General features: G+C 41.8%; 1 protein-coding gene across 1 annotated transcript in view; it reads left to right on the top strand.

The window, feature by feature from the left end:
• The window catches only part of CUBN (cubilin), a gene marked incomplete at its 5' end in the record, with an annotated part of 213224 nt that overhangs the window by 57354 nt on the left and 128037 nt on the right, over positions 1-27833 (top strand). Inside the window, 6 exon segments of the mRNA XM_083379037.1 lie at positions 2908-3094; positions 4408-4568; positions 6438-6619; positions 7709-7865; positions 10098-10285; positions 25325-25484. Of these exon segments, the coding sequence (XP_083235163.1) occupies positions 2908-3094; positions 4408-4568; positions 6438-6619; positions 7709-7865; positions 10098-10285; positions 25325-25484 (1035 nt within the window).

Genomic DNA, 27833 nt, shown 5'->3' on the forward strand with positions numbered 1-27833 from the left:
TGATCTCAACACTGTATCTTGGTTAATGGTGCCCAATGTTGGACTGATTCTTTTTGCAGTTATAGCACAGTTAGTATCTCATGCTCAATCTATGGTTTACCAGGTCACCCCAGTCCTGCACACAAACTACAGCAATTTTAACGAGGAAGTTACAAATAGTACAAACTACTAATTCGTCAGGAAGCTATTCCTATTCCTTGACTATGAGAGATCAGATTTAAAAAAAAATCATCATGATGCAAGAATCTTCACTTGGCATTTAGAATAATGAATGTTTCACTTTTGGAAAACAGATAAAAAGAAATATGCCTGCCTCATTTTTCTTATGTTGTGCAAGCATAGATCAGCAAGAGGCAACCAAATAATGTTTTAATCTTCTGTTGTCTGTTTTTACAGTTTATTATCTAATAGTTTCTTTGTCCTTTCCACTGCAGAGCTAATCTGATTATTTGGATTGGCTGCTAGATCTTGCTCTTTTTGTATATTGAACAAACTTTGTGCATATATTATAATCATTCTTTTCTTTCAAAATGTAATTCATATGTTGATAATTAACACAATAGAAGTTTTTTTATTTTTTGTTAAAAAATAAAAAGTGCAAAATAAAACTTTGTGTTTAAATCACATTAGGAGCATTCAATCCAATAGCTGAATTCTGCATTACCAAAAGATTTTCCTTGCTTCAGTGAGAAGCATGGGAAACAGAGGAGTTACTGTAACGGCTTTGTATGGAATTGCAAGAAGAAAACTAGCGAAGCAGGATGTTCATATTTAATCTTTTTAGTCATTTGTATTTAATTTCTTGTAGCTATTGTGCAATACTGACCAAAATGCATGTCCCAGCCCACTTTCCTTTGCTTCTTAGATTTCTAAATCCCTTCTTGAGTTCTGTGGAAGTTTCAAATATTTTGATCAGAAGTTAGCTGATTCCTTTCGGGAAAGTAGAACAGGCAGCTAAATTCTATATTTCCATAACTATATGCACATGTTAGTATGAAAGGATTATATTATAAGAGAATAGGATATTTCCAAATAAAACATTTATAGCATTTTCAAGGTATCTTCATACAAAGTCCTTCATATTGATGAGTGAATATAACATTTTTTCTGCAAAAAATTTAAAATAATATCTTTTCTCATAACTATGTGATTGTCCTTCACAGCTGAGCACAATTCTGAGAACAGCTGTAGCTGCTTTAAAGAATGACAGTAAGATGATAATTCCTTTTTGGATGTATTAAGAACCTCCTTTTCAAAATAATATCTGAAACATTGTATTATCCCAAAATGAATCTTCCTTTTATAAGTCTTTTTATTACCTCTTCCTGAATCTTCTTTTTCTTGAGGTAGGAAAAAAGCAGTCTTTTGATCAATAGTCCTAAGAGCAATCTATTTGAACGCCTCCTGAATTTTTACAAATAACATTAAAATAGAACTGTTTCTCTTGCGGAACCCAACTGAAATTATTTTTTATGCAAAATGCAATAGCTTTTTAAAATAGCAGAATTAGAAATTAAAAACTGGCAAGAGGATTTTAATTTTGTATTGGAATTTGGTGAGACAAGCAACTCTCACGTGATCACTTGTTTTTTTTTAAAAATGGGCTAAAAGAATGCCTTGAATTGTCAGGGAAGCCATATGATCAAGAAGACTCTTCCACTTGGACTATGATATAACTTTTTACTAGGTTTGTCAGCTTCCAGGTCAAAACCAAAGTATGACATTTCAAACAAAGAAGAAAATAAATTCCAGAAAAAATCTGATTGAAGTTAGAAACCTAGTTTCTTTTGGTCTCCTTACTTCAGATTTGTTTAATTAAAAAAACCCAGACTTTCTATTAATAGTATGGTGCTATTAAACTGAAATGATTTTTTTAATAAAACCTGAGGACCATCTCTTTTGTCCATTGCTAATGTTTCGCTTAAATGTATAACTTAATTGAGATATTAGAAGACACAGTCTTTTATTGTTTTTATTGAAAATGAGAGACAGGACCACCCCAAAGGTGGTTTTCAGTTCTATCCTTTTGGTAAGTTCTGCTATTCAATATTTATTATTACAGTTGGTCACATAGTCAGTCAAATTTTTAGATTGGCTTTGGCATTTTTGTGCGTCTATCAAATGCTTCCCAAGAATCTGAGAAAGGTAGATATTGTTTAATTATATCAAAGATATTGTCACAGGATATAACTTGTTACAGGTAAAGCTGCTTTTTGCAATTGATTGATGATGATTTTGTCAATGCTGATAGTGTTCAAGTGGTGCTCCAAATGTTTAGGATTATAGCTAGGGCACCTATTACTATTGGAATTATCTGTTTTGTTTTGCCACAGTCGCTCTATTTTGCACATCTTTATATTTTACATTTTTCTTCAGTTCTTTTTCTCTGACATTGCAATGTCCACTATCTACTATCTATAGACTCTTTTGTCTATCTTATCAACAATTGTTATCTGGAATGTTATGTGACAGTTGCTTATCTGTCTGAATTCTAAAGTCCTATAGTATTTATGTTCTTCATATTCTATTAATTTGTCTATTTTGTGATCCCACCAGGCAAGTGGTATTTCTTGTAGATAGTCCCATCCACTATTGTTGCTACTTTGTTCATGTCATGAATTGTAATCAGTCTCTATGATCTTTTTGCAGCAGCTAACTAGGTGGTACACCATTTCTTCAGCTTCTTCCCAAGAACCTAGTATGTCATAATGTATCAGTGTAGTATATGGATCCAAGCAATGTGACTTTTTGTAATTGACAAATTGAAATGTTGATATCGTACCAAGTATGGACACTAGGGCCAGTTTATGCAATCTTTCATCTTTGATTTTCAGATCTTTATACTTTGTGATATTTGTGGTTATTATTATTTTATCAATATTATTTTCTTTTCTGTTTCTTTTCCAGTATGTTCACATGAATATATGACAGCCTCTGGTGTGCTAACATCACCAAACTATCCAAACAACTATCCAGATAAAATGGTATGCGTATACAAGATCCATGTGGCAAACAACAAACAAATTGCTTTGCATTTCACCAATTTCTCTTTGGAGAATGGAGCCATGTGTCTTCAGGATTATCTTGAAATTAGGCAAGTTGATTTCCATTTGACCATATTTATACCTCTGAACAGTTAACCATTCACTTCATGGAACTGTAAGCCAGGAGCAAATGTACAGTACTATAATTGTATTTGAAATTGTTTTATGCTCTGACTTTTTTTTACCCTGCATCCCATTGAAACCTGGAACTATCTTCTGGTTGTCTAGAACAGGTATGTAAAAGAATTTAACTAATGAAAGAATTAGGAACATTCTTCCTCAAAGGAATACACAAGATCAAAATACAACAAATTTGTGAAGCTCAACTGATTTCTTCAAAACAAACCCACAGAAGACCTAGGAATTGCATTTAATTTTTTTTAATAGAGAAAGGTGCTCCCCAGCTGTATTTAATCTTTTAAAAATCCAGTGTGTTTACAGTAGTATTGGGCTGTTTGCATAGCAGTCTTCCTTTCCTCAACTGTCTGTTTAATACCATCACACTTCATGCTACATTGTCTAACTGCCCTTGCTAAGAGCTTTAGATAAATTATATTATACAACAGACTTCCTATTCCCATCCCTAACAATCAGCCAACATTCTCTATTCCAGGGTTTTATCTCTTTTTTCTACATTGATAGATCAACTATTTTTTACTGACAGAAATTTTGGTAATAGGGAACTCAAATTTCTGTGAGAATGAGTGAATGAGTGGGTGTTGCCTTTGGGTCAATTTGACTCATTAAACAACATTTTTCCAGTCTTGATGTCAGCAGAAATTCCACAGAAGCTTGCCAGAAGTAATATATCTTGTTTTAACCTTGATCGAATAAACCAACTTTATATTTCTTTCTTTTACTTTTAAACATTCTTAAATTTGTTAAGTATTGTGTAAGCAACTCCTTTATTTGTCTTTCCTCAGTCAGCACATAGGGCTGCATCTGGGTAATAGAATGAATATTCCTTTGGATATATTCAGATTCCTTTTTCAATCCAGTGTGTCTAATCTGGCACCCTTGTGTGTCTAATCACACTTGGTCAAATAAATTATTCTATTCCAAATAGTTGGCTGGAGTTTATAGAAATGGTATTCTATAAAATTAGAAGTTAAAGAAGACTGTTGTTCTACTAAATAATCTTAGTTATATTTAGTGAGAAATCAGTCCTTTTGTTTTAGTAGAATATGCTTTTAGGGAAATATTTCTAGTATTACAGTATAAATTGTTTTAACTTTTTTCTGCTTTTATTTAATTGTTTTTAAATTTAAAAGTATTGATGCTTTATGGGTATAGTCTTATTGGAGATTCAAGTCTAATTATTTTTCCCTTTATTTTTTCTATATCTATTTATTTTTGATTGAAGAGATGGAGGGTATGAAACATCTCCTTTGCTTGGGAAGTATTGTGGCTCTTCGTTGCCTCCTGTTACCATTTCCCATAGTAATAATCTGTGGATAAAGTTTGTGAGTGATATATATTTAACAAGCACTGGCTTCTCAGCTTATTGGGATGGAACATCAACAGGTACAATCAAAATATCAAATGCATCAGGTTACTACTCTAGCAATTAACAAGAAGAAAAGATAATGGATTTCTTTCATTTTCCTTGGCCATTTTCCTTGATTTATTTCTCTCTTTTTATTATTACCAACACCACTCACTTTAACTTTTAAACCTGGCCTATTGAGATCTATTGGAAATCTTTTTTATTTATTTATTTATTTATTTTATTACATTTATATATCGCCCTTTCCCGGAGGACTCAGGGCGGTTTACAGGGTAATTAAAAACCAAAAATACAAAAGTTAAAAACCAAGTTTAAAAAAAGATTAAATTTATCCCTGTAAATTAAAATAAATTAATCCTCAGCCTGGGCCAGAGAGCTTGAAGAGCCAGGTCTTCAGGCCCCAGCGGAATGAACAGAGGTCGGGGGCAGTCCTCAGCTCCACTGGCAGTTGGTTCCAAAGGGCACGCGCCCCCACTGAGAAGGCCCTATCCCTGGGTGTTACCCGCCGGCAATCTCTTACCGGTGGCACCCTGAAAAGACCCTCCCTGTGGGAGTGCACTGGACGAAGGGAACGTGATGCCGGCAGCAGGTGTTCCCTCAGATATCCCGGACCCAAGCCATGTAGGGCTTTATAGGTCATCACCAGCACCTTGAATTTCACCCGGAGGGCAACCGGAAGCCAATGCAGCTCGCGGAGTAGAGGTGTTACATGGGAGTATTGGGAGACCCCCATCACAACTCGCGCGGCCGCATTCTGCACCAGTTGAAGCCTCCGAGTGGTCCTCAAGGGCAGCCCCATGTAGAGAGCGTTGCAGTAGTCCAAACGGGAGGTCACGAGCGCATGAGTGTGCGTAGGGCATCTCGGTCCAGATAGGGTCGCAACTGGCGCACCAGGAGAACCTGGGCAAAAGCCCCCCTAGTCATGGCTCCTATATGGTCTTCAAAATTTTTCCTAATGTGGAAAGAAAATAGGGCATTTTCAGAAGCAAACTCACAATGATGGAATACTATTCTAAGAAGAATTCAACAGTGTATTATCCTATACAGGTTAAAAATTGTGACAATAATTAAGGCAGAAGAAAATATTTCATTCTTGGACTACATTTTTAAATTTCTCTCTTTGCATAATGCCGTTGTCACCATTTGAAAAATATAATTGCTGTACATTTAAATTCTACACATCTTCAAAAGGTTGCTTTATTGGGAGTTTCAGATAAAGTTGCTCAAGACAATTCTATGACATATAGCATTGCCCCATTTCTAATTAGCCAAATGGAATTGTTGAGTTGCTTGGCTCAGGAAGAGCAGTTTATACAGAAACTCTAGTTTATCAAGCAGGATACCCATCAAAACAACCTAGCCTTGTCTTGAGGCTCTTTGGAGATCAAATGATTTTCCTCCGTGAGACACAGCGTTTTGATGAAATAGGCTATGGGTATCTGGATTCTTCTATTATATGCTTGATAGTTTATGGCTTTAGGACCACACCAGTCATATTTACCAGTTGGACAGTATATAAATGAACAGATAATAATTTATTATGGGAAGGTTTCCTGAATGAAAGAACTACACAATTGACAGGCAGATATCTAGAAGTATAGACATATTTACATCCTTACATTTCTCTCTATAAATATCTATATGGATGTTAAGAAAAATTATGTATTTTGACCTTTAGTTAGAATTTCATTTTTCCAATTTCAGAAATGGATAGTAAGAAGTTATCAACATACTGAAAGTTATAAGAAGTATGGCCTTAATCTAAAATGTAATTATTACTAATTCTATTCAAAACTTTGCTAAAAGTAAATAGAAACTACATAATGCTAGGGAAAAAATAGAGTTGGCTAATTGTCATTGAATTGTAATTTTCTACTTATTTTCAGGTTGTGGTGGAATCCTTACAACTTCCTCTGGAATATTCATGTCTCCCAACTACCCTATGCCCTATTACGAAAATGCGGAATGTTATTGGCTGCTGAAGTCAAGTCATGGAAGTGTGTTTGAACTCTATTTTGATCAGTTCCATCTAGAGCCTCATTCATCCTGTTACTTTGATTATCTTGCTGTAAGTTTTATTTTCTCTGAGGAAGAATGCCAATAGCTAATAATAATAGCTGAAACATTGACTAAGCATATGAGATATAAAAAAAGGATATCACATGGATAATACTTATCTAAAGATCATTTTATGCAACATAAATTTTCCACTGTGGAAGTAATCTCAGATCTATATATCCAGATAAAAAGAGTATTACCCACATCTGCCCTGGAGAGGTACAGAAGGAATAAAGGTCTGTTTTGAGTACTTGGTAACCGGCCTGCATTTACAGCAATTTGTATTGCCCTACAGTCATGTGACAATAATTTATGATGTTTTTCCAATTTCCGGCAAAAGCCGTCCAGTAGCAAACAATGTGTTTGCTTAATGAAGGTCATAAAGTCAGGCCTGGTCACATGGTGACCCAATTTACAACCATCACAACGTCTGATCAAAATTCTGAGCTCAGCTATGATCATAAGTCAGAGGCTACACATATAGCACTTCAGCTTCATCTCAATCTTGCTAGAAAAAAAGAATGCAAAAATTAAATTCCTTTCAATTATTTCCATGCTGTTAGATTTATGAATTGCTAAATTCTTGGGAAGATGGGATTGTAAAAGTGCCTATAACTTTGTCAGCTTGAACTTTTGAACTGTTTTATTACTATCAGTGATGGGACTGTTAAGAATGTAAGATGTAGGATAGGAAAAAGGCTGTCTCTTGGCATGGGGAGAATCTGCTCTCTTATCAAAACTGTCTTTTCAGTCTTAACCTTTTTCTTAGAATGAAGTCAAGATTTTCCTTGGAGCAAGGAAGTGATACATGGCATATATGATTTATCATGTAAAGTTGTGGTAGCGCAGTAGTTAGAATGCAGTATTGCAGGCTAAATCTGCTCACTCTGCCAGGAGTTTGATTCCTTTGATCCAAACCGGCTCATGCAGCCAATTCATGATTAGGAAACATTCAAGAGTATTGATTGCTGGCTGATAACAGCCTAAATCATATTTCCAAGAAAACTGCATGGACATAACCAGAAACAGACTTCAACCCAAAGAAAACTTTTCTACATATTAATAATTTTAAAAAAATTATATTTCTCAATAACTGCAGGTGTATGATGGCAACAGTAGCAACAGTAACATGTTAGGCAAGTTTTGTGGTAATCAGATCCCGCCCACATTACGTTCTACTAGCAATAATATGTACATAAAACTAAGGACAGACCGGTCTTTAAACAGAAGAGGTTTCCTTGCTCATTTTAAGCAAGGTAAGTTGAAATATTTTAATTAAGTCCTACCAGGTCAAATATATTTGCAGCATTTTTGAATGAACATATAGAACCTTTTTAACTGTGGATTTACATTTAGGATGATAGAAAAGGCAACTGTAATCTTGAACTGAAAAGATAAAGGAGACCTGGCTGATCTAATTATTGTCTCATCTTTCTATTAGAAATTCAGGACAATCTAGATTTTTTTAAATTGTACTGTCATCATTGTAACAATGTGTGCTTGTGTGTGTGTATGTGTGTATGCACACATGTACACATGTGTTCAAATTCCTGACAATTTGGCGGAAGTAGTTTGCCACTGCTTTTTTCCCAGATTTAGAGAATCAGTGGCCCAAAGTCCCTTAGGCTTATGTGCCTAAGGCAGTACTAGAATTTAACTGCTACTTCAAACTCTCCCTTACTGCAAAATAGTTGCAACACAGGAGATTCAATGATTTACTAATTATACTGTGCTTGGGAAAAAAAATCTCTAAATTATCCAGAATTATTCAGTCTCCTAGTTACTACCTTACTGTATGTGTATCTATTCTTTTATTTTCAATCACATATTATTTCAGTAAATTTATTCAAATCACAAAGTCCCTTACTATTTATCAGAAAACCTTTCATCTGCAGACAGCCCAAAGCTATAATATCATTTCAGATACTTACATTCACAAACTTGTCTTTCCGAAATGACATTTATTTAGAGCATGGAAAATGAAAAAGAATTTGTTGAAGATGATCAGTAGGTAGGATTCTTTATCTGAAAATGTTTCTGATCCTTTTTTGAACATCATTCTTACATTAAAGGTTATTTGCCTTCTCAAGATTTATTTTGGGTTTTAGAATTCTGTATGTACTTTATTTTAAAATTAAAATCTGTATCCCTTTTTGTAAGGTCATCATATAAACAAAAGACTACTTATTGAACTTACTGATACCAATAGATTCTTTACAGGGGGTTGGGAGTGGGAGGCACCGTTTTACGGTGGTTCTCCTCCTATCTCCTGGGCCGCTCGCAGTCGGTGTTGACGGGAGGGCAGAGATCCACCCCGAGGCCTCTAGTTTGTGGAGTTCCTCAGGGGTCAGTTTTCTCTCCCCTCCTGTTCAACATCTATATGAAGCCGCTGGGTGAGATCATTCGTGGTTTTGGGGTGGGGCATCATCAGTACGCTGATGATACCCAACTTTTTTTTTCCACCCCGAACCAACCCAGTGATGCCCTCGCCGTGATGTTCTGCTGCCTGGAGGCGGTCCAGGTCTGGATGGGGAGAAACAGGCTTCGTCTCAATCCTGCCAAGACTGACTGGCTGTGCATACCAGCATCTCGGGTTAACCAGACTATTCCATCTTTAACGATGGGGGGTGAGGTGTTACCCCCCATTGATAGGGCTCACAACTTGGGTGTCCTCCTGGATTCACGGCTCAGTTTTGAAGATCACATAGGAGCCGTGACCAGGGGGGCTTTTGCCCAGGTTCGCCTGGTGCGCCAGTTGCAACCCTATCTGGACCGAGATGCCCTACGCACAGTCACTCATGCACTCGTGACCTCCCGTTTAGACTACTGCAACGCTCTCTACATGGGGCTGCCCTTGAGGACCACTCGGAGGCTTCAGCTGGTGCAAAATGCAGCTGCGCGAGTTGTGATGGGGGTTTCCCGTTACTCCCATGTAACACCTCTGCTCCGCGAGCTGCATTGGCTTCCGGTTGCCCTCCGGGTGAGATTCAAGGTGCTGGTGATGACCCATAAAGCCCTAAATGGCTTGGGTCCAGGATATTTGAGGGAACACCTGCTGCTGGCATCAAGTTCCCTTCGTCCTGTGCGCTCCCACAGGGAGGGCCTTCTCAGGGTGCCACCGGTAAAAGAATGCCGGCGGATAACACCCAGGGGGAGGGCCTTCTCAGTGGGGACGCCTGCCCTTTGGAACCAGCTGCCCGTGGAGCTTAGTACTGCCCCCGACCTTCTATCATTTCGCCGAGACCTGAAGACCTGGCTCTTCAAGCTTTCCGGCCCAGGCTGAGTTTTAATTGGGGTTTTAATTGAGGTTTTATATTTTTAGGGATTTAATTTAATCTTTTTAAATTGTTCTTAATTTTTGTATCGATGTTTTATATACCCTGTAAACCACCCTGAGTCCTACGGGAAAGGGCAGTATATAAATTCAATAAAATAAAATAAATAAATAAATAAATACATTCTTACGTTTTTAATTTTTTTCTTCCAAGTTTGCCAGGGAATAATAATTGCCAATCATTCCCAAGGCATTTTGGAGTCTTTGGATTATCCTAACAACTACTCTCCAGGTTTATATTGCAACTGGACCATCCAAACTACAACTGGTAACACCCTGAACTACAGTTTCCAAGCACTTAGCATAAAAGGGGGTGACAGATGTGAACGAGATCATTTAAAGGTATGAAATGCAAACATCCTATATTTTGAAATATAGTATTAAATATATCACTCCTAATAGAGGGAATGTCTGTAGCACTCTTTTCTGTTCCTTCTAAGCCTGAAGACATTGCTCTTTCATTATCTGTTCTAATCAGATGTTAGCCATTTCATAATTTCTACTTTCCCAGATTGTAGGTGTTTGAAGTATCGGAAAGGGAGTGTGACACTTAGTCACACAATGGCAAGTCAGTGGCAAGCACAGAGCTATTTCTTTGCAACACTTTTTAAGGTCTAAGTTGATTGTGGATAACTGTTGAAACAGCAGCATTCTTATTAAATGTTAACCCAGACCAGAACTTTCAGCAATAAATCTTTCTTGTCCTTAAATTTCCAAAGTCCATGTCTGCTTGTATATTTTTCATTCACTATTAACAATTTATTTCTAGTTAAATCCCTTAAAGATTAGGAACAATCAGACTAGTATACCATTTAATATTAAAATTTACTGCTTTTCATAATACTTGAAAATACTTGAATCACTCAGATATTATAGTTCTCTAAGTTTATTGTACATATTTTCACAGCTTTTTCGTAAACCAAAACTTTTTAATAGATATGATATGAAACATGCTCCCCTTTTATTTGCTTTAGGCAATTTTTAGAGATATATACTTCTTTTTACTTAAATATCCTGATAAAAGTAAACATGCAGCAAGTGTTTAGCATTTTTTGCCAAATTTTGATGATAAAATGCTTCCAGATATTACAAAAATGGCACCGGGAGTAGCCTATAGTTTGTAAAGTGCTAACTGCCCACCACTTACTCTTGTAAAAAAAATAAGCTGTTAATCTCTCTCTGTGTTGTGACTTGTTATAATAGGGAACAGAAAAGGGAAAGTTGCTTGAAATTAATTTTATCACTATTCCTTTACAAATATTTTAAAATATATTTTCAAAAGCATTTTAAAAACAAGAAGTTTGATAATAAAATTTGACTAGTAAAAGGGTAATTGCAGATTAAATCTGTATTGGCTCCCTACAACTGAAATTGAAGGTGTTCTTTTTCAAAGCTTCCCAATAATGTGCTTTTATTGAACATATAGCACCCCCTCTTTGTTACACACCATCAGCTTATGCATCTGATCCTTAAATAGTTAAGCAGCAGGCCATCTGAAGCAGAAGTAAAACCACAATAGTAATCTACAGGATGCAAGAAGAACTACTCTCTAATTATAATAAGCCTCAAATGACTAACAGACTGTTTTTCCATGGTGCCACCAAAGAGATGGGGGAGGGGTCTCAGACAACTAACTCCCAAAATGAATGACTAATAACTTATTTTTAGTTGTATATGTGTTTCTCAGTTCACACACCCCATCATTTCAAAGCAATGTGCCTTTTACCTCTATTGCAAGAAAACAATTACAGTCCTGCAACTGTAATTTGTATTCCTCTGTCATAGAAGGGGAAAATCTGGTCCCACTCTCAGATGTATAAATCCCAACTGGTGGCCAGTAATAATGGGAACTATTGCTACAATATCTAGAATGCTGCAAGTTGTTTATTCCCAGCTTGCCACAACACTTGTTTTTTTATGTACACATTTGACTCATGGAATGAGTTCTCATCAAAGGAGAAACAACAATGTTAACCATGTTTAATGATTAGGAATTGGGGGAAAAAGTTTTTATCTGCTTCCCCAAGTAACCCCAATGCAAGGAGAGGTAAGGAGAAGTAAAGGAACATTTAATAGATAACTGGCATGCTTTTGAATGATTTTGTATCTATATGGATGGGTGGATGGATGGATGGATATGATCTATATGCGTACTCATCTTTTCATTATCCATCCTTATCCATCCATCTTTTTATGTTGATGTACTCCCACTGTGTTCTTTATTTTATTGTTCTATTATTTTACTTCTATTTACATTTCTTCCTTTTTATTGCTCTTAAGCCCCCAAAAGTAGCCTCATGGAGAGATAGAAGACAAATAAATTTAACACATACATAAATAAATATATCCAGATCTACATCCAATACAATAGGAAGTTTGAAAAGGCTTTTGGACTGGAAGAGTTGCCTCCATTTTTGGGGATAGGGCTCTTAGGCTTTTAATGGCAAGTCTAACAGTGTGGAATTTTAGTACTCTTTGAGTTTGGTTGATTTGTTAAAGACATTACCATATATATATATATATATATATATATATATATATATATATATATATATATATATATATATATATATATATATGGATCCTTGGTTTTTCGGGTTTTTCCCCGCGTAGAACTAGAGGTGTAGGCGCAACGTTTCAACGGAATCACATCCGTCATCATCAGGCTTTAGCTTCCTTCTGGGAGAAGCATGTGGCTGTTTGTTCCTCTTTTTTAATATATATATATTGTTGTTGTTGTTGTTAGTTGCGAAGTCGTGTCCGACCCATCGCGACCCTGTGGACAATGTTCCTCCAGGCCTTCCTGTCCTCTACCATCTTCTGGAGTCCATCTAAGCTCACGCCTACTGCTTCAGTGACTCCATCCAACCACCTCATTCTCTGTCGTCCCTTTCTTCTATTGCCCTCAATCTTTCCCAGCATTAGGCTCTTCTCCAGGGAGTCCTTCCTTCTCATTAGGTGGCCAAAGTATTTGAGTTTCAACTTCAGGATCTGGCCTTCTAAAGAGGAGTCAGGGTTGATCTCCTCTAGGACTGAACAGTTTGATCGCCTTGCAGTCCAAGGGACTCGCAGGAGTCTTCTCCAGCACCATAGTTCAAAGGCCTCAATCCTTTGGTGCTCAGCCTTTCTTATGGTCCAGTTTTCACTGCCATACATTGCAACTGGGAAGACCATAGCCTTGACTATACGCACTTTTGTTGACAGGGTGATGTCTCTGTTTTTTAGTGTGCTGTCTAGATTTGCCATGGCTTTCCTCCCAAGGAGCAAGCGTCTTTTAATTTCTTGGCTACAGTCCCCATCTGCAGTGATCTTGGAGCCCAGGAAAATAAAATCTGTCACTACCTCCATTTCTTCCCCATCTATTTGCCAGGAATTGAGAGGGCCAGATGCCATGATCTTGGTTTTCTTAATGTTTAGTTTCAACCCCACTTTTGCACTCTCCTTCTTCACCCGCAACAAGAGGCTCTTTAGTTCTTCACTTTCTGCCATTAGAGTGGTATCATCTGCATATCTTAGGTTGTTGATGTTTCTTCCGGCAATCTTAATTCCAACTTTTGATTCATCTAGCCCTGCCTTTCTCATGATGTGCTCTGCATATAAGTTAAATAGGCAAGGCGACAGTATACAGCCTTGCTGGACTCCTTTCCCAATTTTGAACCAATCAGTGGTTCCGTGTCCAGTTCTCACTGTTGCTTCTTGGCCCGCATATAGATTTCTCAATAGACAAATATGGTGGTCTGGTATGCCCATCTCTTTAAGGACTTGTTATGATCCACACAATCAAAGGCTTTAGCATAGTCAATGAAGCAGAAGTAGATGTTTTTCTGGAACTCTCTAGCTTTCTCCATGATCCAGCGTATGTTGGCAATTTGATCTCTGGTTCCTCTGCCTCTTCGAAATCCTGCCTGTACTTCTGGTAGTTCTTGATCCACATACTGCTGGAGTCTAGCTTGTAGGATTTTAAGCATAACTTTACTAGCATGAGAAATGAGTGCAATGGTGCGATAGTTTGAACATTCTTTGGAATTGGAATGTAAACTGATCTTTTCCAATCCTGTGGCCACTGTTGAGTTTTCCAAATTTGCTGGCAAATTGAGTGTAGCACTTTTACTGCATCGTCTTTTAAGATTTTGAATAGCTCAGCTGGGATACTGTCACCTCCACTAGCTTTGTTGTTGCTCAGCTTTTCTAAGGCCCACTTCACTTCACATTCTAGGATGTCTGGCTCGAGGTCAGTGACCACCTCATTGTGATTATCAGGGACGTTAAGCTCATTCTTGTATAGTTCTTCTGTGTAATTTTGCCACCTCTTCTTAATCTCTTCTGCCTCTGTTAGGTCCCTGCCATTTTGGTCCTTGATCATGCCCATTTTTGCATGAAAGGTTCCTTTCATCTCTCCAATTTTCTTGAAAAGATCTCTGGTCCTCCCTATTCTATTGTTTTCTTCTATTTCTTTGCATTGTTCATTTAAGAAGGCATTCTTATCTCTTCTAGCTATTCTTTGGAATTCTGCATTTAATTGGGCATATCTTTCTTTTTCTCCCTTGCCTTTCACTTCCCTCCTTTCCTCAGCTATTTGCAAAGCTTCCTCAGACAGCCATTTTGCTTTCTTGCATTTCTTTTTCTTTGGGATGGTTTTGGTTGCTACCTGTTGTACAATGTCGCAAACCTCTGTCCATAGTTCTTCAGGCACTCTGTCTATCAGATCTAATTCCTTAAATCTATTTGTCACCTCTACTGTATATTCAACAGGGATATGATTTAATTCATACCTGACTGGCCTAGCGCTTTTCCCTACTTTCTTTAATTTAAGCCTAAACTTTGCAACAAGAAGCTCATGGTCTGAGCCACAGTCAGCTCCTGGTCTTGTTTTTACTGACTGTATAGAGCTTCTCCATCTTTGGCTGCAGAGCATATAGTCAATCTGATTTCTGTGTTGACCGTCTGGTGATGTCCATGTGTAAAGCCGTCTCTTGGGTTGTTGGAAAAGAGTGTTTGCTATGACCATTGTATTCTCTTGACAAAATTCTATCAGCCTGTGCCCTGCTTCATTTTGTACTCCAAGGCCAAACTTGCCTGTTATTCCAGTTATCTTTTGGCTTCCTACTTTAGCATTCCAATCCCCCATGATGATAAGGACATCATTTCTGGGTGTTAGATCTATAAGGTGCTGTAGGGTTTCATAGAACCGGTCAATTTCATCCTCTTCAGCACCGGTGGTTGGGGCATAGACTTGGACTACTGTGATATTGAATGGTTTGCCTTGGATTCGAACTGAGATCATTCTGTCATTTTGAGGATTGTATCCCAGTATTGCTTTTCCTATTTTTTTATTTACTATGAATGCTACTCCATTTCTTCTGAGGGATTCTTGCCCGCAGTAGTATACCTGATGGTCATCTGAATTAAATTCACCCATTCCTGTCCATTTTAGTTCGCTGATACCTAAGATGTCAATGTTTAGTCTTGTCATCTCTTGTTTGACCACGTCCAGCTTTCCTTGATTCATGGATCTTACATTCCAGGTTCCTATGGAGAAAAAATCTTTACAGCATCGGACTTTCCTTTCACCACCAGACATATCCACAGCTGAGCGTCCTTTCGGCTTTGGCCCAGTCGCTTCATTCTTTCTGGCGCTACTAGTACTAGCCCTCTGCTCTTCCCCAGTAGCATATTGGACGCCTTCCGACCTGAGGGGCTCATCTTCCAGCGTCATATCGTTTTGCCTTTTGGTACTGTCCATAGGGTTTTCATGGCAAAGATACTGGAGTGGGTTGCCATTTCCTTCTCCAATGGATCACGTTTTGTCAGAACTCTCTGCTATGACCTTTCCGTCTTGGGTGGCCCTGCACGGCATAGCTCATAGCTTCATTGAATTACGCAAGCCCCTTCGCCACGACAAGGCAGTAATCCATGAAGGGGATATATATATATATATATATATATATATATATATATATATATATATATATATATATATATATATATATATATATATATATATATATATATATATATATATATATATATATATATATGTTTTCTGAGGTTTTCGCGGGTGCCTGTATGTGGATCCTTGGTTTTTCGGGTTTTTCCCCGCGTAGAATTAAAGGTGTAGGCGCAACGTTTCGACGGAATCCCATCTGTCATCATCAGGCTTCTGCTTCCTTCTTCTGGGAGAAGCATGTGGCTCTTGCTCTTTGTTCCTCTTTTTTAAACTGCCAGAGGGGGTGTGTTCTGTGGAGGTGTGCTCTGATTGGGTAGGGGACCAAGTGTGTTCTGATTGGGTGGGAGTGTGTTTTGAATGGTGGGTGTGTTCTGATTGGGTGGGGGTGTGTTCTGAGTGGATGGGCTGGTCTCAGCTGCCAGCTCCAGAACTGAGCTGGTGAGTTGTGCTGCTTTTGTTCGGCTTCGTGTTTGTGGTGGTGCCATGTTTTTATAGTGGGTGTCAGTTTGCTTATAGTGTGGTTTGGAGGGGTTTAAAGTGGCTGATGTTGCAGCTGTAGTTAGGTTTCTGTTTTGTGGTTGTGTGTCTTTATCGTTGTGGGTTCGGATTTGCTTTTTGAATGGTTGTGTGGTGGTGATGTCATGTGATGTTATCATGAGTTTGGGTCTGGTATCATTCTTGGTGGTTGGGCTTCTTCTGTCAATCAAGGCAGGTTTCCAAATGGCTGGTAGACGAGAGGTATCATCTCGTTTATTCATGCTGTGGGGGCGTTTTTCTATCTCAATGGCTTCTCTGATTATTCTGTTGTTAAAATGTTCAATTTTGGCGATAGTTTTGGTTTTTTTAAAATCAATTTCATGTCCCGTGGCTTCAAAGTGTTGGACCAGGGATGAAGTTTGTTCTCCCTTTCTGAGTGAGTTTTTGTGCTCTTCAATGCGTGCACTTATTCTTCTGTTGGTCTGTCCGATGTATGTGGTGGGGCAGGTGGTGCATGGGATTTCGTATACTCCTTGGTTTTCTAACCCAATTATGTCCTTGGGGTTTCTTAGGATGGTGGATATTTTTCTGTCTGTGTAGAATGCTGTTTTGATGTTGTGTTTTTGGAGGACCTTGCTGATTCTGTCTGTGGTCCCTTTTAAGTATGGGAGGAGGGCTTTGCCATTTTCTTGTTCTCTGTCTTGGGTTTTTGTGGGTGTCTCTCTTCGGATTAAGTTGGTAATCGTGTTTCTTTGGAATCCATTGGCTGTTAGTACATTAGTGAGAGTGTGTAGTTCGGTTTTTAGGTGTTGTTCGTCAGCTAGGTGTTTTGTTCTGGAGATGAGTGTCTTGGCTACAGAGTTGATCTGTGCTGGGTGGTGGTGTGAGAGTGCGTTCAGATAGCGGTTTGTGTGTGTTTTTTTATGGTAGATAGTGTGTCCTAGGGAGCCGTTGGATTTCTTGTAGACTAAGACATCAAGGAAGGGAAGTTGATTGTTAGCTTCTGTTTCCATGGTGAATTGTATTTTGGGGTGTAGGCTATTGAGGTGTATGAGGAAGTCATCCAGTTTTTCTTTGCCGTGTGGCCAGATTACGAAGGTGTCATCTACGTATCTGAGCCAGAGTTTGGGTTTGTGGTTGGATTTTTCCAGAGCGAGGGTTTCAAAGTGTTCCATGTAGAGGTTTGCGATGACAGGTGAGAGGGGTGATCCCATGGGTGCTCCTTCCATTTGTTTGTATCTTTGTCCATTGTAGATGAAGTATGTGTTAGATAGGCAGTGGTTGGTCAGATCTAGGATGTGTTTTGGGGGGTTGTATTTATTTAGGATAGCTGTCAAGGCTTCTTTGATTGGTACTTGGGTGAAGAGGGATACAACATCGAAGCTCACAAGTAGGTCCCAGGGCTGTAAGTTTAGTTTACTTATGATCTCTATGAATTGGAATGAGTTTTGTACGTGTGAGGTGATGGAATTTGCATAAGGCTGTAGTTGTTTGGCAAGAAATTTGGCTAGATTTTGTAGAGGTGAGCCTATGGAGCTGACTATGGGTCTGAGTGGGGTTCCTTCTTTGTGTATCTTGGGCAGACCATAGAGCTTAGGACATCTGGATGATTTTTCTCTGGGAATGATTGTTTTCTGGATCTCTTCACTGATGGGGGTGGCTTTTATTTTTGATTTTGTGGTTTTTTCCAGGTAGGTGGTGGGATCTGTCTTGAGGAGTTTGTATGTGGAGTCTCGGAGTAGGTTGGATAATTTGGTATGGTAGTCAGATGAGTTCATTACCACCGTGGCGTTGCCTTTGTCTGCTGGCAGAATGATTATGCTGGTGTCATTTTTTAGGTTAAGTAGTGCTGTCTGTTCCTCTTTGGGTAAGTTGCTTTTGGGTGGTTTGCTGGTGCAGAGGATGTTGGTAATCATGGCATCATCAGGGTTAATTTTGGTCAGGCTGGATTCGACTCCACATATAATGGTTTCCGTGGGAATGTGTTTGGGAGTGACTGCAAAATTAAATCCTTTAGACAGGACGTTGGTTTCGGCTTTGGTGAGAATCCTATCTGAGATGTTGTGCACAGTTTGTTTCATGTGTTGCTGTGGGAGAGGAGGGGTTTGTTTCTGGCGTTCCTTTAGTCTTCGGAGTTTATTGGTGTGTGTGTCTGTTTTGTAGGCAGTCTCTGTTTCAGCTCTCCAGACGGCGATTTGTTTGAATTTGTCCCAAAGTGTGGGGTGGATCTTGTTGCTGAGTTTGAGGTGAAGTGTGAGGAGGTCTCTGTTGATTCGGTCCAAGAGGAATCTTTTTGTGTGGAGTTCGTTTCTGATTAGGGCCAGTTCTGTTCTTATCAGGATGCGTTTGATGGCTGCAGAGTTGGAGTGGAATTTCAATTGGAAGGATGTGGGGATTAAATTTTGGTCTCGGCAGTTGCGTAGGAATGTGAGGTCACACAGGATGGAAGCTCTTCGTACTTCGAGTTTTTCGTAGGTCTTGGTTAGCTGGTAGATTTCCTCCCCGTAGAGGTAAGATATTTGTTTTCTGAGGTTTTCGCGGGTGCCTGTATGTGGATCCTTGGTTTTTCGGGTTTTTCCCCGCGTAGAATTAAAGGTGTAGGCGCAACGTTTCGACGGAATCCCATCCGTCATCATCAGGCTTCTGCTTATATATATTTGTTTTTATAAACCGCCCTTCTCCCGAGGGACTCGGGGCGGTGTACAGAGTAAGATAGGCAAACATAATGAAACAGTACTGAAAAACAATAAACAAAACAAACTGGGACCCCAATTAGAGCTATCAGGCCAGGCCAGACTGCTGGAATAGGTAAGTCTTCAAGTCGCGCCGGAAGGTGCGGAGGTCGGGGGCCATCCGGATTTCAGTTGGTAAGCAGTTCCAGAGGGCTGGCGCACCCACTGAGAATGCCCTCCCCCTGGGGGCCACCAGCCGACATTCCTTGAGCGGTGGCACCCTGAGGAGGCCCTCTCTGTGGGAGCGCACAGGGCGGTGGGGTGTTGACATTGGCAGAAGGTGCTCCTGTAGGTAGTCCGGACCCATGCCATGTAGGGCTTTGTATGTCATTGTTAGCACCTTGAACTTCACCTGGAAGGCAACTGGAAGCCAGTGCAGCGCACGGAGGAGAGGTGTGATATGGGAGTATCAGGAGGCTCCCAAAAGTGTCCGTGCCGCTGCACTTTGCACCAGTTGAAGCTTCCGAGTGGATCTCAAGGGCAGCCCCATGTAGAGAGCGTTACAGTAGTCTAGGCGAGAGGTCACAAGGGCATGGGTGACTGTACATAAGGCATCCAGGTCCAGATAAGGCCGTAGTTGGCGCACCAGTCGAACCCGGGAGAAGGCCCCCTTGGTCACAGCTCCTATGTGATCTTCCAGGGAGAGCTGTGAGTCTAGGAGGACACCCAGGTTGCGGGCCCTATCAACAGGGGGTAGTAACTCATCCCCGATGTTAAGGGATGGGATGCTCTGAGTAACCTGGCTTGCCGGTACGTACAGCCATTCAGTCTTGTCCGGGTTCAGTTGAAGCCTGTTCCTCCCCATCCATTCCCGGACCGCTTTCAGGCAGCGGGACATCACGTCGAGGGCATCACTGATGCTGTTTGGAGTTGAGATGAAAAGCTGGGTGTCATCAGCATACTGATGGTACCCTACTCCAAAGCTACCAATGATCTCACCCAGCGGTTTCATGTAGATGTTGAACAGGAGAGGCGAGAGGACCGACCCCTGAGGGACTCCGCAAACGAGAGGCCTCGGAGTCGACCTCTGTCCCCCTGCCAGCACCGACTGCGAGCGACCCTGGAGAAAGGAGGAGAACCAACGCAGAACCGTGCCTCCCACTCCCAGTCCCCTGAGGCGCCGCAGCAAGATACCATGGTCGATGGTATCGAAAGCCGCCAAAAGGTCTAATAAGACTAGGACAGAGGAATGGCCCCTGTCCCGGGCTCTCCAGAGATCATTCATCAGAGCGACCAATGCCGTCTCCGTGCTGTAGCCCAGCCTGAAGCCCGATTGGCACGGGTCTAGATAAACCGCTTCATCCAGGACCTGAGGAAGTTGGTGCGCCACCACGCTCTCAACAACCTTCGCAAGGAAGCCAAGATTGGAGACTGGACGAAAGTTATTCAATGAGGATGGGTCCAAGGTGGGCTTCTTGAGGAGAGGTCTCACCACCGCCTCCTTCAAGGCGGTGGGGAAGTGACCCTCACTCAGAGAAGCAGAGATGACCGCCAGGAACCAGCCTCGTGTCCCCTCTCGAGCCGCATAAGCCAGCCAGGAAGGGCACGGGTCCAGTAAGCATGTGGAGGAGCTCAACCTCCTCATAATCCTGTCCACTTCCTTAGGAGTCACAGGATCAAATTCCTCCCAGATGACATCGACAAGACTGTCCATGTCTTGTTCTTCCAACTCAGCCCAGTTGGAGTCCAGGCCGGTTCGAATCCGAGCAATTTTATCCAGCAGATATTGACCAAATTCCTCGGCTCGACCCTACAAGGGTTCCTCCCTCACCTCTTTGTTCAGTAGGGAGCGAGTCACCCTGAACAAGGCAGCCGGGCGATTATCTGCGGACGCGATGAGGGTGGAAAAGTAGTTGGATTTTGCCACCCTTATCGCAGCGAGATAAGACCTGGTGAGGATTCTTAATCGCAATCGGTCGGATTCGGATCGACTGGATCTCCAACGGCTCTCTAGGCCCCATCTCCGACGCTTCATCTCCCGGAGCTCCGCGGTGAACCATGGGGCTCGCTGGGATCTGCACCGGGTCAGAGGCCGCATGGGTACAACTCGGTCCAGAGCCTCCGTGGCTGTCTTTTCCTAGGCTTCCACTAAGGCATCCGCCGAGCTGTGAGCAGGGAGTGCATGTGCGTCCCCAAGCGCTGCCTGGAACCTATCAGGGTCCATTAGGCGCCTAGGGCGGTACCATCTGGTTGGCACCGTGCACCCACGGCGGGGGGTGGCAAAGGGGAAGTCTAGCCATAGGAGGTGATGATCGGTCCATGACAGGGGCGTAACAGTCGTGGCACCCCCACCGATATCATCACGCCACCGTCCAGACAAGAACACCAAGTCTGGGGTGTGGCCTCCCTCATGAGTCGGTCCAGAAATTATTTGCGACAGGTCCATGGCCGCCATGGAAGCCATGAACTCCCGAGCCAGTTCGGACGATCCCCCCAGGGACGGTAGGTTAAAGTCGCCCAAGACTATGAGTTTTGGGAATTCAACCACCAACCCTGAGAGGACATCGAGTAGCTCGGGCAGGGCTGCCACTGCACGATTAGGTGGTAGGTACGCCAGCAGCAGGCCCAACTGCGCCCCCGGGCCAAATCTCAGAAGGAGAGACTCACACCCGACCATCTGAGGGACGGTGGTCTAAGGGACTCCCTGATGATAACTGCCACTCCCCCGCCCCTCCCATGGGTCCGAGGCTGGTGCAGCACCTGGAAACCTGGCGGGCAGAGGTCAACCAGAGGGACACCACCCTCTGGGCCCAGCCAGGTTTCCGTGATGCAAGCCAGGTCCGCGTGCTCACTCTCCACTAGGTCACGAACGAGGTGAGCCTTGTTAGCTACGGACCTGGCATTCAGGTAGACCAGCCTTAGCATAGGAGGCTGCACACCTTCGCTCCCCGGTCCTCCGGGGAAGTACAGAGGGTCGGAGCGTCTCACCGCTTGCACACAGTGGAGATGACACTCCCGGTGATGATACGGCCCTCTGTTTGTGCACCTTCTGCCGTTCCCCACCATCCTGGGAATAGGCTGTTCGTCAGTTCGCCACTGGGTTTTGTTGGCGACTGGTCCTCGTTTTTCACCATCGCGAATGGTCATAGGCCTGGCCTGCGTTATGGTAGCTGGAAGGCCTGCCTTTCCCGAGCAACCATAGTCTTTTCCCGCCCCCCTCGCTAACCCGACAAAAAACCTGACTAGAAACTTAACCAGGGGCCTCTTGTTGGTCTTGTGATGAAGGCCCCTGACCCTGCCTGGCCATCTCTCAGAGGCCCAATGGTCGGGCCCGTCATCGAGGTTCGATGTATTGAAGGCAGGACGAACCCAGGAGAGGGGGGAACTCCTGAGGGCGAGTAGATCTATGCTTGAATATTGGAGAAGCATAGGGAGCATTGGGAAGCATTGGGAAGGCGGTCCCCTGGGTGGAGCATTGGAAGGAGGGTCGAGTTGGGTAGGTGGATATCTGGACCGTCATCCAACCACTGCCACTTGGCTGGGTGAACCCCAGAAGCAGGCCATTCCCCATCCTCTCACGATGGGTTGTGACTCTGCTTCTGGGGGTGGTCCAGGACCCACTCTGGGTGAAGCATACCCCATAGAGCTCTCACCTCTATGGGGCTGCAGGTGTAGGACAGGCCACTCTGCCACCGTGGCTTGCACCCAGGCCCATCATGTCCTGTGGGGCGAGGGAGGGCAGGGGGTCCGGAGCTGGTGGAGGCAAGATGATGATGGCCTCGGTGGTCTAGTCGCTGTCATCTCCACTGGTCAGCTGCATCGTGGCGTCTTTAGGTTGTTGATCGGCACGGAGACACCGTCGGCACCCAGGGTGCGGGCCGGAGACGCCACGCCGCGTCTAGTAGTGCTGCCATCGAGGGTTTTTGGTGAGTTGGTCGACCGGGGCCTGGAGAAGCTTAGCGCCGTTGTCAAGGCCCCTCGGTGGTGGTCGATCGGGTCCGCATAGCCGGTCTGCGGCGTCTCCTTGATCCCATGGAGACGCCGCCGTTGTTCAGGAGCAGGCCAGGAGGTCGAGGCAGAGTAACGACTCCGGTCCTGCTCAGGGCGGTTGCTGCGGCTGCCTCTTCCGCCGCCTAGCTGATCCATTTGATCCGCGGGGTCTTTCCTGATCTTCCCAGGTGCCGCCGTTGCCCAGGGAGGCATAACAGGGAGCCGAGGGTGGAGGCGCCGGCCCCACTCCGGATGGCTGCAGCAGCTGCAGCGGCTCAGGGGCGGGTCAGGGGCGCCCCACCGCCACTGCCTCCGCCGGTGTTCAGGCCCGTGGGGAGACGACAGACTAGGGCCCTGCGGGGTTCTCGCCATCGCCGTTGCCGACGATGCCGCTGCCTCCGCCACCCAGCTGGTCCGCGGCACCTCCGTTGATCGATATATATATTAGAATTACATTAGAATTGCACTGTACGACATAAAGACTGCATAAAGGTAAAGGTAAAGATTCTCCCTGTCCAGTAGTTTCTGATTCTAAGTGGTGGTGCTCATCTCTGTTTCTTATCCAAGGGAGCCCGTGTTGTACTAAGACATTTACATGATCACGTGGCTAGCATGACTAGATGCTGTCACATACGGAATGCTGTTATCTTCCTACCGAAGTGGGAATAATGCATACTTAGGGCTTTCAATCCCACAGACTCTTGTTGCAAAATAAGCAAGATTTTTCTTTTTACCTTTTGTTTAGAACTAGCAGACAGAACCTTTCTTTGCTTCAGCAGCTATTTGCAACTGGGTTGTATTTATTGGATAAATTTATTTTCATTTTAAAAGTGTCATCCATGAAAATGGGCATTCCTTATTGTTAGTTTTTAGCCTTTTTCTGGGAGTATAAATCCAACCTATGTGTTTTATTTTTGTTTTTGATTTAAAGAACTTCACTGGCAGAACTCTATAGTCTGTCAAAGCCTTACTGCAGGAAATACCACAGATAAGTCCCATGGTTTCTGCCCTTTTTTGGCAGTGACTTTTTTCTTTTAAACCAGAAAAATATATAAATGATTCATGAAGTCCAGTCACGTTGATGACTGGTTTTGCTTCTTACCACATTTGTTTTAGATTAACAGATTACCCAAATGCAGCATGCCTTGGACTACAACTCCCTTCAATTCCAGCTAGCATTGTGAGGTTAGGGAAAAATGTTTGGGGTTGTATAATAATGAAATAAAAAATAAAATCTGACATTTGATGAAACTGTACAATATACAGTTGGTCATGTAAAAAAAAAAATACAGATTCAGCCCTATAGTTATGTTCACTATGGGAAGTTACCATGAGGATGCTGCAACAGTTGTAAAAAATGGCCATAAGTCACTTTTTTCAGTGCCATTGTAACTTAGAGAGGTCACTAAATGAATGGTTGTAAGTCGAGGACTATCTGAATTCAGCTTTACTTTCGATTCCATCACACTACTTTTGGGCTCAATTTGAGATCAATGTTAAGGATGGATTGATTTCATTTGAAAGATAGTTGGGGTTAGATAGCCAATGTGCTGGATTTGTTGTGTGCTAAATATTATTTGTATTAGTTTCCATTAAGATGGACTGCATAACATTATTCTGAGCACATGCTTCTCCAGGGTATCTGGTGGCTGGAAAATAAGTGATTTCTAACTCTACATTAGTGTTATCCATAAAATAAAGGAGCTGGATTTACACAGGAACGTTTTCAATAAGGAGAAACAATTCTGACACTTTTTCTTTTGGAGTCCAAGTTTAATGTCTAAATGAGAAGTTAATGCAGAACAAGAACATTGATTCAGGGATACAACCAACATTTTCAAGCACTTGGAGAGTTCTCTATATTCTGCTTTTTATTCCAGTTGAGTGAGCCAAGGATGTATCTTGGAATCCACAGTTGCAATAATTGCAAATATTACTGCTGTCCTCTTTGGATGTTATGCCATTTCCTCAAAAGGAGGGGAAAATGCATCCATTCTTCCTACCCATTGTCATATCAACAGATCCATTGCTGGCATCTTTCCTGAAGTAGGAATATGAATTCCCTAACAGGGAGCCTCCATTACTACAAAACGTTTCCTTGCTGCAAAAATTTGCTTTATGGTAGTTGAAAGCCAGTGATGGAGACGTGAGACATACAATGAAAAGAATGGAGACATGAAGTAGATCCCACTTAGAGAGAGCATATACTTTAATCGTGATCCTTTTTACTGTAGTCAGATAATTTTTAAAAAATAATCAGCATCTCACATATAAATCTTTTCTGCTTCCTTTCAGCTTTATGATGGCCCTAATGCTCAATCCAGTTTAATTGGCACATTTTGTGGAATTAATGTTCTTCCATCTGGAGGTACCACAAATTCCAGTCTTCATGTGGTGTTTTTTTCTGATCAAATAGATGAGTCTACTGGATTTCAGATGCTATGGAAAGTAAATGGTAAGACATATTGATATTTTGGGAATTTAGAAGTAATGATTTCTGCCCCAGATCAGCAGGAAACCATCCTCTGAGTTAAGTCTATAATGTGATTTTTTTAATGTGAGTTGCTTTCTTTTTCTTTCAGTTTTAAATTTTTTGTTTTATATTTCCAGTAATTGTAATAATTTTATCTAACAATTTTATGTCAGCGCTTGGCCATAAAAATTTTTGGTTAGGAAAGAAAATGTGATATTACCTCATAGACAACTGTGCACTTTCATAATTAAGAATACAATACAAATGTAACAGCAATGTTACATTTTAAAAATATTTTAAAAAGTAGCATTAATAGTGACAACCACTGTAATATAAGATAAGAGATAAGATAAATATTTATTGTCATTTTTTTACTGTGGGCACAACGGCACACATCCCAAAATGAAATTTAGTTGCCCGGTCTCAAAGTGGAACACATACATGACACACACCTAACCATATTATATACACATATGTATAGACCCAATCCCTACATATACATAACAAATAAATATTAGATATTAAATACTGTCCATCTTAAATATATAATGGAAGGAGGAAGCTTGAGAGTTCAGAAGGTTAATGCTGCGTGGAATGAAACTATGGCTGAATCTGGATGTTCTGCTGAGGATACCATGAAGCCTCCTCCCAGAAGGTAACAAGGAAAACAGGTTGTGAAGAGAACTGTAGTGTCCCAGACAATCTTGCGGACCCTGCTCAAGCAACACTTCTGTGCTATGTCCTGGATGGAGGGGAGGGAATGCCAATGATCTTTTTGGCCATCCTCACCACTCTCTGCACCTCCTTCCTGTCTGAAGCAGTGATGCTTCCAAACCAGACTGTGTTGCTGTATGACAAGATGCTCTCGGTTGTCCCCCTGTAGAAAGTGGTCAGGACAGAGAAAGGAAGATGTGCTTTTCTAATGCGGCACAGAAAATGCTGGCCCTGCTGTGCCTGCTTCACCAGTTTCTCACTGTTGAGCAACCAAGCCAGCCTACTCATCAGCTGCACACCCAGTTATTTGATGCTGGTAACCATCTTCACAGGTGAATCATTTATGCACAGAGAAGTGTGGCCATGCCTGCCTTTTCTGAAATTGACAATGCTGTCTTTGGTTTTTCTGGTATTTAAAACTAGGCTGTTTTCCTTACACCAGTTCACCAACCCCTCAACCTCCTTGCAGTAAGCTTCTACCTTGTCATCATGAATAAGGCCCACTACTGTTGTATCATTTGTGAACTTCACAATATGGTTGGTGGCAAACCTTGCACAACAGTCATGGGTCAACAGGGTGAACAGCAGCAGACTTAGGACGTAGCCCTGAGGAGAACCTGTGCTCAAGAAAATGGTATTAGAGGTATTTGTTCCAACTCGCACATATTGGGGCCTGTTGGTAAGAAAATCAAGAATCCAGTTGCACAAAGGAGTGTTTAAGCCTAGAAGGTCCAGTTTGTCTACTAGATCCTGGGGAATGATTGTGTTAAACGCCAAACTGAAGTCAACAAACAAGAAACATACTTGAGTATTTCTTTCCTCTAAGTGCTTCAAGCTCAGATGGAGAACGGAAAAAATAGCATCCTCCGTAGAGCGATTTGGTCGGTAGGCAAACTGAAGCAGGTCAAATGCTGGTGGGAGGCTGGATACAATAATGTCTTTTATCAGCTTCTCAAAGCATTTCATAATGGTGGATGTCAGCGCAACCGGACAGTAATCATTGAGGCCTGTAATTGTGGACTTTTTTGGCACTGGCAAGATGATGGCTGTCTTAAAGCATTGAAAATTGAAAATATCTGTGAGCACACAAGCTAGCTCATCTGCGCGTTCCCTAAGGACACATCCAGGAATGTTATCTGGGCCTGCTGCTTTCTGAATGTTAACTTTCTCAGTGTCTTCTGGACAGAGGTGATATCAAAGCTTAGCACTTGCTCGTCAGGATGGGGCACAGCTTTCTTAGCAGAGTGCTATTTGATGCCTCAAATCTTCCAAACAAATGTATTCAGTTTGTTTAGGAAGTCTGTGTCATCCTTGCATCTTGATGAAGTCACCTTGTAATCCGTAATGGCCTGGATCCCTTGCCACATTCACCTGGTGTATGTTGGGTCCTGAAAAAAGTTCTTAATTTTCTGGCAATGGGCTTGCTTTGCACCTTTTATGGCATTTTTCAGATTTGCTCTGGCTGTTCTAAGTGCCAGCATGTCACCAAGATGTAAAAGCCACATTCTGTGCTTTCAGCTTCTGCGGACCTCCTAAGTCAGCCACGGTTTTTCATTTGCCCTCACAACAATGCTTTTCAGGACACAGACATCTTCTATGCACTTTTGAATGTATGTA

This window comes from Vipera ursinii (genome assembly GCF_947247035.1).
Source record: "Vipera ursinii genome assembly, chromosome: Z".
NCBI classification, from domain to species: Eukaryota; Metazoa; Chordata; class Lepidosauria; order Squamata; family Viperidae; genus Vipera; species Vipera ursinii.